At 43.7% G+C, this 11,692-nt stretch overlaps 1 protein-coding gene across 1 annotated transcript in view; it reads left to right on the plus strand.

The window, feature by feature from the left end:
* The window catches only part of LOC134194797 (CUB and sushi domain-containing protein 3-like), a 9,915-nt gene extending 1,079 nt beyond the window's left edge, over positions 1-8,836 (plus strand). Inside the window, exons 3-17 of the mRNA XM_062663768.1 lie at positions 1,978-3,186; positions 3,244-3,417; positions 3,476-3,598; positions 3,650-3,826; positions 3,895-4,194; positions 4,260-4,382; positions 4,444-4,617; positions 4,674-4,973; positions 5,032-5,154; positions 5,218-5,391; positions 5,458-5,757; positions 5,818-6,120; positions 7,721-8,101; positions 8,165-8,338; positions 8,399-8,836. Of these exons, the coding sequence (XP_062519752.1) occupies positions 1,978-3,186; positions 3,244-3,417; positions 3,476-3,598; positions 3,650-3,826; positions 3,895-4,194; positions 4,260-4,382; positions 4,444-4,617; positions 4,674-4,973; positions 5,032-5,154; positions 5,218-5,391; positions 5,458-5,757; positions 5,818-6,120; positions 7,721-8,101; positions 8,165-8,338; positions 8,399-8,631 (4,268 nt within the window). The 3' untranslated portion in view covers positions 8,632-8,836. The remainder of the gene's footprint in view (positions 1-1,977; positions 3,187-3,243; positions 3,418-3,475; positions 3,599-3,649; positions 3,827-3,894; positions 4,195-4,259; positions 4,383-4,443; positions 4,618-4,673; positions 4,974-5,031; positions 5,155-5,217; positions 5,392-5,457; positions 5,758-5,817; positions 6,121-7,720; positions 8,102-8,164; positions 8,339-8,398) is intronic.
* The last annotated feature ends 2,856 nt before the right edge of the window (positions 8,837-11,692 follow it).

Raw genomic sequence — 11,692 nt, forward strand, 5'->3', positions numbered from 1 at the left:
ACGCTTTTAAACACCCATGCCCATAGGTTGCCAAATATATTGAAGGGGCAGATGATTGCATTGTAATCTAGAACAACAATATATACAAAGCTACTCAGTTATAACCGTTCTTCAATAAGCTCAAGTCATAAAAATGCATTCTTCTACCGCATGCATAAGAGTGGCAGCAAACTGGCCGAATACTTCCTACACTTGAAGGCAGCTGGTCAAATTTTGATGCACAAACATTGCATCCAATCCATTGACTTAAACCTCTTGGTTGCCATTTTCTGTTGATCTCATTGAATTCTTTAGCAAACGCACATGTGTATGATTGCAGCTATCAAGACAAGGGTATGGATATTGGGACAAATCAATGAAATGGCTAGTGTGCCCCACTAGCAGTGCTCTATATGGACAGTATAATTGGTATCATTCTTTGTGTTTTGTCACAGTTCAACGCCCTTGACACCAGTTTTCGGTCTTTAGCTAACTCTCTCTCTGGTCTGGAAAATTGAGGCTAAGGCTAGCAGTGCTGTTAGAAAGAAGTTCATTCAATTATACAATGTATGAGTGCACCGACTGCCCGTTAACCACGCTTGGATCCGCCTCCTAATTAACAAATGTGTTTGAAAAGTAGGAGACTAATGTCTTTTCTCAAGTAGTGTTCCGATGTGTTCTATTTAACTCGGTTAGCGAGAACTTCTATAGGCGTCACATGTTTGAAATGTGGTCGCATACCTACTTGGTCGAACAGAATGCAAAGTAGCAGATTAAAAACGTTTCATAAATGGGGAGCATTGTTTGGTGCACGTCACCCATTCCGTCAAGAGAACGCCCAGTAAATGGTCTATTGCTTGCTTTTATTTGTAACGTACCCTGTTTGCCAAACAGGAGGTCCAAAGAAGAAGGCGAGCCAAGTAGGTCGCTCAACGTTTTGGAAAGGTGGCTACATGATATGGTTCCAGTCACCTACTTAATAAGCGGACCGCGCACTAGGTGATCAAAGATTTCGGAAATGTGGCAATTAGCATAATTCGATTTAGCTGGTGCCTGAAGCAAGTTGTGCTGCAAACCAGATGCTGCTAGAACGTTGATACGTTGCCAACTTACCAAGCAGAGCTCTACGCATAGCTAAGCAAAGTATCTGAAATCTGGCAATTGTAATGTGAGGTGCGCTAGCTAACACCAAGTAAAAGGAAGTGGCACTACCTGATCAAAACTTCTTGAAACGTATCCGCAAGAAGTAATAGTAGACTAGTACATAGAATGTCATTTCAGGGGCGCTTGTCTGACATGCACAGGTGCACATTTTAGTACACTGCTAGACTGGTCTGCATGTCTGATCGAAAACCACAATGTCATAATCGACTCCTCCTCCTCAGGGGCGTAGCGTGGCATGAGCTAGACCGGGCTATAGACACGTCATTTGTAGGCGTGGTCATGAAAATGTAGACTGTAATATGTGCAAGGAACAAAGCTGTACATAGTATATACACCAAAATTTTTCAGTCAGGATCTTCCACTGATTCTACCGTATTAGTCGATGAGAAGCCAATAAGAGTGGGCATGTCCCTTAGCATCGTGAAGTTTAGCGCGCCCCCCCCTATTTCTAGAGGTTACGCTACGCCCTTGTCCTCCTTAGCGTATATGCTAAACCCACAATTGATACGGCTTTACCGTCTCAGAATAGACTTTAGAAAGTCGGATATGCACACACTACAGACGCGTTTCAGTCTCATACCCTTTGAACAGCAATCTCATGAAGCAATGTTTACTATCCTTTTGATAATCCCTGCGCTATTGTATTGTCTCGTGTGTGCATTCACTCGGCTTCCGAGACTTGAATAGACAGTGGTATTCCTCTGCATTTGATCTGGCAAGATGGTCTTGCCCTTTGACAAACGTCTTTTCACATGGAATCGTGATGGTTGCTAGGATATATATCAAATTCCTAATATTGCTTATTAAATCTTATTGCTATATTTTGGTATACAGGTGGAAAGACTTCTGATCGCCTTTCTCGAGGTGCTCACGATTATTGTAAGTTCATCCAGGAGACAGCAGGTCCTTACTCAGCTTGCCATTCATTCGTCGACCCGACAGAAAGTTTTGATGCTTGCGTGTCCGGTTACTACAACTGTACGAAAGAGAGGCCCAGCGATTGTGCTTGCAGTGCAGCTGAAGATTACGAGAAGCAATGTCTGGCCGAAGGAGTGACCGCCTTCAGGTCGATCGTCGATGCCTGCGGCGTATGCGGTGGTAACGGCATCTCCTGCGGACGAAAAAAATCTACGTGTACCGTTTTCAGTAGTCCTCTGGCCTCGGTTACTGGGAAAAAGCAAAAATTTACAACATTTGACTGCTTAATGCACAAATTTCAAGGTTCTTGCGAATACGTCTTGGCACGTGACTGCACTGATGGTCTGTTTGATATCCACATTGAGAATGACTCTCCTTTTCCCAATGGCGTCCGCACTACTTGGACAAAAGGCATTGCTATTCGTACACGTGAACTTGGCCTGATTAAAGCTACTTTTTCTTACAAAGAAACCAAAGTTTATATGGACAACAAACTCTTGAGTTGGCCATCAACCAATTATGGATCCGACGGTTCTCGAATTCTCTTGTTCACTGAAACAATGGAAGAAATAGTCGAGATCGTGTTGGCAGGCATAGATGTCAGAATATCTCTGATTGATCAACATGAAATAGTTGTATCTATTCCGACATTCTTTATCAATAAGACTTGCGGTTTGTGTGGTAACTACAACGGCAACCCAGAGGACGACCTTATGCTGACAAATGGGAACACGCTGCCAGTCAGTAACGTAGACGGTTCCACATCCGCTCTGTCTGTATCCAACTACCACACATTTGGTACTAACTGGACTGTACAGGGCAAGGACAGACTAATCTTAAGCCCGAGCGACACTTGTGGGAAGGTCATCCATGTATCCTATTGCGATCAACTGCTGGATCGCAGAGAAAAAGTAGAGAAGTTCTGTGAAGTCATTATTGATCCGAAGGGACCATTTGCAGAAGCCCATGGTTACACCGATCCAGAGAAAGCGTACAAACAATGTGTACTCAGCGGCTGCGCGCATGAAGGAGAAAAAAAGTATGCATGTCCAGTAATCTTATCGTACCAAGCTCAATGTCGAAGATGCAACACAAATTTTATTACAACAGTTGTGCCAGATTGCGGTGAGTGCATAATCAATCTTCATGGTGTATTTGCTATATACAAGTTTTCGATTATAGAAATACCATGTAGTGATCTGGCAACTCCATCGGATGGTTCCAAATTCGGCAGTGGGAACTCTTTTGAAGATATAATTACATTTTCTTGCAATAAAGGATTTACTCTGTCGGGATCGTTGTCGCGTCAGTGTCAGGCCGACAGCAGCTGGAGCGGTTCTCCTGCAGTCTGTACCGGTAAGTCATTGGAACGAGAACACACTGGTGTAGTACACGTTGGTATTTTGCATTGCAGACGTGGATGAGTGTGCGACGGAGACGGATAACTGTGACTCTAATGCTCTGTGCATCAACACGCACGGATCCTTCCAATGCAAATGCAACCCATGTTACAAGGGAAGCGGGGATACATGCACACGTAATAAATCTTAACTTTATTGTCAATGTGCAGCAAATAGTTTATGTGTAGAAACGACGTGCCCCGCTCTGGTACCCCCAACGGCTGGAAAACTTTCTGATAGCAGTTCTAATCTTTGCGGAAGGAATGCGACGTTTGAATGTGACGTAGGCTATCGTTTGGTCGGATCGTCTTCTCTACAATGCAGTGAGGACTCGCTGTGGTCGGGAACCGAACCGGTCTGCCAAGGTATGGTCGAATAATTGTGTGAATAACATTGATCAAGTGTTCGATTGAATGATTGATTGTTAATGTAGATGTTGACGAATGTGGCGAAGGATCTCACGATTGTGCACCAAAAGGAGCGTCTTGCACAAACACGGTCGGAGGTTTCAAGTGTTCGTGCGACAAATGCTACTCTGGGGACGGAAAATCTTGCACCTTGGTTTTGTGCGAAAGCGTTACCTTGTCGAGTAATACAAGAATAAGCAGCCCAATCACGACGTGTGATACAGTGATTGAGTACGAATGTCTGCTTGGATACCGTCTGAATGGGAATAGTACGAGAAGATGTCAACAGGACGGATCGTGGAGTGGAAATGCACCCACGTGTATAGGTCATATTGAGACAAATAGGGTTAACAGTGATGCTGTCTTAATTAAAATTGCATTTCAATTGCAGATATTGATGAATGCGCGGAGGGTGCAGACAATTGCGATTCCAACGCTGAGTGCAGCAACTCGTTCGGATCATTCGCATGCACTTGCAATGTCTGCTACAGCGGAGATGGCATTACTTGCACGCGTGAGCAGAATTTGCCGTCGAGTGGTTATCTTATGCTTTCCAAAGGTGTATACATTTTTAGGAACGACTTGTCCCCTTTTGGAGTCTCTGCAACACGGCAGCGTCTCTAGTGAGACGAACATGTGCGGAGAGAGTGTGACGTTTGAATGTAACGATGGCTTTCGTTTGTCGGGGTCGTCTTCTAGACAATGCGGTACAGATTTGTTGTGGTCTGGAACGAAACCGATTTGCAACGGTAAAACCTAATAGACACGGTGCCGTCATTTACTTATAACTATCGTGATACTGTAGATATCAATGAGTGCAGTGAGGGGTCTCACAATTGCGCTCTAATAGGAGGATCTTGTACGAACTCAGTGGGAAGTTATAAATGCTCGTGTGTGGAGTGTTATGCGGGTGACGGCAGATCGTGCGTACGAATCAAGTGCGAAAGTCTTTTATCGCCGTCCAATGGAAGAATAAACAGCAGCGATACAACGTGTTTAGCCACGGTTGCGTATGGATGCAATACTGGATACCGTCTGAACGGCGACCGAGTAAGAAGGTGTGAGCAAGACGGTTCGTGGAGCGGAGACCAGCCCCAGTGTTCAGGTAGAGAGAAAGCCTTAACGCGTGTTAGCATGCATCGTTTATGGTTTGCGAATTTCAGACGTCGACGAGTGTGCGGAGGGCACGCACAACTGCGATTCTAATGCCAATTGCATCAACGGGCTCGGATCTTTTATTTGCACGTGTAATCGGTGCTATAGTGGCAGCGGAACGACCTGCACTCGTAAGTATAGCGGTTCCAGTACATGCATAGGGCATGCTATGCCATTACAATAAATGTGTGTAGGTACGACTTGTCCTAGTTTGGTGTCTCCAGAACATGGAATCATTGCAAGTACCTCTAATCTCTGTGGGGACAATGTGACATTTGAATGCGACGTCGGGTTTCAGCTACTTGGATCGTACACGAGGCAATGCGATATAAATTCACTGTGGTCTGGAACCCAACCGGTCTGCAACGGTATTCTATATGATGAAAACCTAGCTAACATTACGTGATTCAATTAAAAATCAATTTATAATGTAGATATTAACGAGTGCACTGAAGGCTCCCATAGTTGTGCTCAAACTGGAGGATCCTGTACTAACACACTAGGCGGATATACTTGCTCGTGTGACCCATGCTATAAGGGCGACGGCAGGTCGTGCTCTCAAGTTACTTGTTCAAATCCTACAGCGCCGCCTAATGGAGCAATAACCGGGAATGAGACAATATGTGGTTCCAACCTGGACTATTCGTGTATCTCAGGCTACCGTCTAAAGGGAGTCAGTTTGAGAACATGTAAACAGGATGGCTCGTGGAGTGCAAAGGAGCCCTTGTGTATCGGTCGGTAATTGGTAGCAAAGAAATCTTTGATCTAGTTCCAATTTTGTTTTCTGGGTGTAGATGTCAACGAGTGCAAGGATGGGACACACAATTGTGACCCCGTCAATGGTATCTGCACTAACACTGACGGAAGTTATAAATGCTCTTGCAAGAAATGCTATACTATGAACGGCCATTCTTGTCAGCTCCTTCATTGTTCCAATTTGTCAGCACCAATCCATGGACGACTATCGTCATTGGATACGGGTTGTGGGAGCGTGGTCTCGTTCTTCTGCTCGACTGGTTTTACCCGTTCAGTGGGCTCACAAAAAAGAAAGTGCAATCCGAATGGAAGGTGGTCTGGGAAATCTCTCGCGTGCAAAGGTTAGGTCATTTTTTGTACTAAACAACTGAAAGAATGACTTGTATAATATCTTGAATCTCTATACCTATAGCAAGACTGCTTTGTCTATCTGTCTGTCTTTCTGCCTGTCTCTATATCCGTCCGTTCGTTCGTCCGGCCGTCCGTCTGTCTGCCTGTCTGCCTGTCTGTCTGTTTTTCGGTCTTATGTTTGTTTGCCTGTCTGTCCGTCCGCTCATACCTGCCTGCCTGCCTACCTGGCTGCCTGCTTGGCTGCCTGCTTGCCTGCCTGCCTACGTACCTTGCTGACTTCCTGACTGTCTGCCTACGTGCCTTGCTGTCTGACTTCTTGACTACCTGCCTACCTGCCTGACTACTTGTCTGCCTGCCTGCCTGCCTGCCTGCCTGCCTGCCTGCCTGCCTGCCTGCCTGCCTGCCTGCCTGCCTGCCTGCCTGCCTGCCTGCCTGCCTGCCTGCCTGCCTGCCTGCCTGCCTGCCTGCCTGCCTGCCTGCCTGCCGTTGCCGCCTTCTTGCCTGTCAGCTTGTTTGTCTGTATATTTGTACATTAACAGCGTCAAAACTGATGTGCCAGTCGTCAAGAAGATACCATGTACGAAGACCCATGTCAAACTTCAATGTAAATGTGCTTTATATGAAAAAATTCTTCAAATTTGCCTCTTTTGAGATCCAGTAATATCAACATAGTAGCGACTATGTTATTATCGCAGTTTCAGTGCTACAAATTGTGCTGTAAGTTGACGTCTAAACTTCTTTGGAGAATGAACGGTCCGTCTGCTTTCAGTTGAAGCGCATGGCAAAGACCCTCTGCGTTTCAGTGATACTGTCTCTGTAGTTTGACATCTAGAAACTATAGATTGCGTGAAGGTGTAACTAGCACATTTCCAGTTCATTACCGAATAACATAGGCTAGTTAGACAAAGGATTATCGTGCTTCAATTAATATGTGAGGCGTCACACCTCTCCAATTTCGCTTGGTACAATAATTTCAAGACTTCCTGCTGACTATCAGACCATCGACTCTATTTTATTGAAATAAGACATTATCAGACTTTAGTGGAAGATTTAGAGAGTAGCGCACCATATAACAATCTCAATTTGAGCGGAAATTAATCAATGGAGACAGCTTGTGAGGTACGTGAGCATGCGCAGAGAATGTATAAAGCCTTTCCGCATGTAATAATTTCCAAAGTTTCGTTAAAACGACGCTGGCATGCCGTAGTGATACAGTGTAATGCTTGTGGACAAACGGACGGACAATTGGAATGCTGGATATGGGCACATTTTTATCGAATAGCTGTAGCATGTCAAAATTCTCACTTGCCAGTCAATGTGTCAATCTTCCTTTTTTGCACCCTCTTCATTGACTCTAATAATTTAGATTCAAGGTTCATAGCAGCCGAGGGTTTAGCACATTTGTGCTTCTTTCTAAATTGTTTTGTCAGTAATACATTCGTAAATCTGAATTGCCGTTACGTAAGTTCACATTTTCAGGAGCCTCAAAGGCACCGCCGTTTGAGAAACCCCGCATCGCCACTGAGTTAATGTGTAACGTGTACTAATTAAACAGCGTACATGCATACGTCAGTTTATCATGTTTTGCAGATATCAATGAGTGCGCTAAAGGCCACGATTGTGACAAAGAAAAAGGCTCGTGCAAAAATACGATTGGCAGTTATCGGTGCTCTTGCAAGGCTGGATTCTTTGGGGACGGTCGTACATGTAGTGGTGACACTTATACTGTAGAGGGACGCGTAATAGATGCTTCAGACGGCTCCGCCATTAGGAGAGCACGAGTCTTGCTGGGAAGACGATCAAAGACCACAAATAGCAACGGACATTTCTCCTTTCTTAACGTTCCTGGCCTTACTTATATATTGAACGCATCAGCGGATGGCTATGTTACTAATACCAAAGAGATCACTGTGACTGGCAATATCAAAGAGGACACCGCAGACATTATACTCAGTAAAGTATTGAAACTAGGTAAAACATTTTACTTAACTTTTAGTCATATTTATATTTTTTGACATGTTGTAATCAAATTAGGTACCTGGAAGATTGTGGTCACGTGGGGTGAAGAGCCAGCTGATCTCGATGCCTACTTGAAACTCCCAGACGACCGACGAATCAGTTACTTCGAGAGAGAGTACCAGTCCGGATCTGCCACCGTCACATTGGATATCGACGACACGAACAAATTCGGGCCTGAAACAATAACAAGTAGGAAATGCGATGAGATATGATGTACATTGTATTTATTTTATAATTTGTTTTTTGTAGTTAATGAAGGAAGTCAGTCTGGCGTATACAGACACTATGTTAATGCCTATTCTTCAGATTTTAGTAAAGGACAAGCGACCGCTGAGCTATACAACGGAAATGCTAAAGTGGCCACCCTGATGTCCCCATTGGGTCCAGAGCAATACTGGGTAACGTTTCTAATCGATATTACAGCCCCCAAGTTCACTATTATTAACAAGCTGACTAACTTTCCTGACACGCAAGAGAAATAACTGTTCTCTCAATCTTCAAACTTAACAGTTGTTTCTCTACATGTTGCAATTGTGTGTGATGTATTGAGTAGATCAGCGCGGTGGTGGTAATAGTGGGAGTAAAGTCTTCAGCAGCGCAGTGATAACGTTGCGACCTTAGATCTGTTTGACCTCGTCGTCTCTAAACGTGAGTATCAATAAATGTAACGCAAATTGTGCACATCAATGGATGCGATGAATCTAGAATTTTACTTGTCTGATTTAGTAAACTTTACCATATATATATATATATATATATATATATATATATCCATATGCACACATATCTAAGTTATATAGTGACACTGGCCATGTTATGCGCACGGTCGTCGTCAACCTTTGGCGTCACACCCAATCGAGAATTTGTCAGCCATTTTGACAAACTATTTGCTCTTTACTGATCCTCCTACTTCTCTTCATGTACCACCACTCTTTTTAACAACATAGTGTCCAGACGTGTACCTAAAGCAAGGGACAAGAATCAAATTGAAATTGGCGGTCATCGCGTGTGCTACCAAACGGCAAAATAGCGCACACGATAGCTATGGTGGGACCACATTGTAACGTATGCCCACCGTAAGAATGGCCTCGATGCCCCAACGTAAGTACTGATTTATTGAAACAAACCGTGATTTTAAATTGTTGATTACATAGACTGAGGGCAAAGTTCATGTCTACTATCAAAGTGGAGAAATCGTCAAAAGTATTCTATTTATTTAATCGTCTACACCTAAACCGGAAGTCACGCCAATCGTCCAGTGGCGAATGTTCATTTCTAAAGTCTGGTCAGGCTGTAGCTCGACTTGCCCGACCCATTCCTACGCCACCGCAAAGGCGTCCGAAGACATGTTTCGAACTCAATCTAAAAGTTGGTATATATATACAAAATACATAACTCAATATTATAGGCAGTGATACTGCTGTACTAACAGACAGCAGATAGATAGCAGAAAAATTTATCGTTTCTCAGTCACCTATTGCCATTTTTTCTAGTGTTTGTCCCTTTTCTTGGAGACACTCGGCGCCGTTGGCATTGCTACATGCAATGGAGGGCTCTTGAAGTTTGAGGTTCGAAACAGAAGAGTGCCAAAGGCCGCGCCTGTGCATGTACGTATATTCAAGGCATTATAGACAGACATGTCTCCGTATTGCCCAAAAGCTCTTTTATTTGAAAGTGTGTTTGACCAAATTTGAGCTGCTTGCATGAACAGCTCTAACCATTTTACGTACAGCGACTTAGCTAGTTTCACTGTAGGCAGAAGCTGCAGTCGTCACAACCTCCATGCAGCTTTGATAAAACTAAGCTACTGTTGTTCTTGGAATAGATGTACACACAACCCTCCCTTAAACAGACCTTCTATGTCCGGACATCTTCCTCTAACGGGCATCAAGTCCAATGACATCAATGTCTTGGGACTTCCGGAAACGAAAGCGTTCCGTGCGTATAAGTCTAGAAAAGCAGGTTCAAATTGTCAAGGAAGTAATCAAAGATTTGTTACCAAAAATTTATAGTTTCTAGTTAAGTCAACAGTCAGCAACATTTGGAAAGACCTAAAGAAATTGTACTGCAATCTTCAAACTGAGGAACATGAGGTAGTTGGTCAGTGGATGGTCCAGCCATTTAATTTTCTACATTTCAATTTGCATGTTTTCATTCTTCAATTTTCAATTTTTCTTTTATTTTTTTATTTTTTTATTTTCTATTTTTTTATTTTTTTATTTTCTTTTCCATTTTTTTATTTAAATAGTTTTTCATCTTATGATGTTTGATTCTTGTCATCTTTAGATTTATCTTTTAAAGTTTGATTTTTAGGCACCTATGCGCTCAAATCTAGAAAATTGAACGCGCAGTTTGTATTTCTAGTTCTAACATGAATAGAAAATAGAAAATAGAAAATTGAAATGACCGAAGACACTAGACACAGCGGGGGGATTAGGGGGCCCAGCGAGGCTTCCATTCGTACTCGTGTCTCATGAGATACATTTCCAACACACAAGCACGTGTTCGTTTTTACTTTACTTTCCGTCACGTGCCAAACTACGTTGGCTACTCTTGACAACTCCGCTCTGACACACAACGTCGTGCCAGTGAATACCGCGGTCCCTAGCTGTGTAGGTACGTGCATTGTACACTACACGCTACCTTTACCGTAGATGAACCGGTTAGAGAAGATGAACAGCTTGGCTGCAGATGTAAACGTACGCGCCTACAAAGACAGCCCAGAGATCATCGAATGACACCGTAGAACTCGATCTACAATAATTTTCTAGCACTATTGAGTCTATTAGCTATACCTAGCATTGACATAGTAGTCTACTTAGTAACTAACTCTAGTTGCAGATCACTAGCTATCAGCATGTTCCTTCAGTTGTAGCCGCACACTATTCTACGTTAGTTGAGTTAAGCCTGGTTCCCAATACATCTCGCGTCGCGACGGAGCGTCTCGCGTTAAAGAAGGCCGTTTTTGACGCGACGCGCTGGAATAGGAAAAAGTCCTATCCAACACGTCGCGTCGCGTTGCGTCGGAAACGGCCTCCTCTGACGCGAGACGACGCAAGGTGTATTGTGAACCAGGCCTCAATTAATTGAGTTGAGTTGAGCAAATAGAGTTCAGCTGAGTTGACTTCAACTAAAGTTCAGAAGACGTTGACGATGGATGTGCATGTCTGTTTACTTGGTGAGTTCTGCGACGTCATGCAAATACGAAACGTAACCTGCTATAGAGTACCACGCCCACCCTTGTATACGGTACCGGTACCGTGCACTATATCTAGAGTGTGCCCGTGAAAGTGCGCAGTCTATTACTAAATTAATTGTAGTAGGTTGACGGTTTCGATGTTTTAATTGTGTCTCGATTCTTCCTAGACAACGAACGTCGTTCTGTATACTTCGTCACCACAGTTGCCAACTAGGCGATCCGCTAGTGGGGAGCTTATCTAAATACATATATATTCGTAGCATTTCCCTTCCAACCGGTTGATCTACGGAAAAGGTAGCGTGTTGTGTACAATGCACGTACCTAAACAGCTAGGGACCGCGGTA

The sequence above is a fragment of the Corticium candelabrum genome, chromosome 19 (genome assembly GCF_963422355.1).
Source record: "Corticium candelabrum chromosome 19, ooCorCand1.1, whole genome shotgun sequence".
In the NCBI taxonomy this organism is placed as follows: Eukaryota; Metazoa; Porifera; class Homoscleromorpha; order Homosclerophorida; family Plakinidae; genus Corticium; species Corticium candelabrum.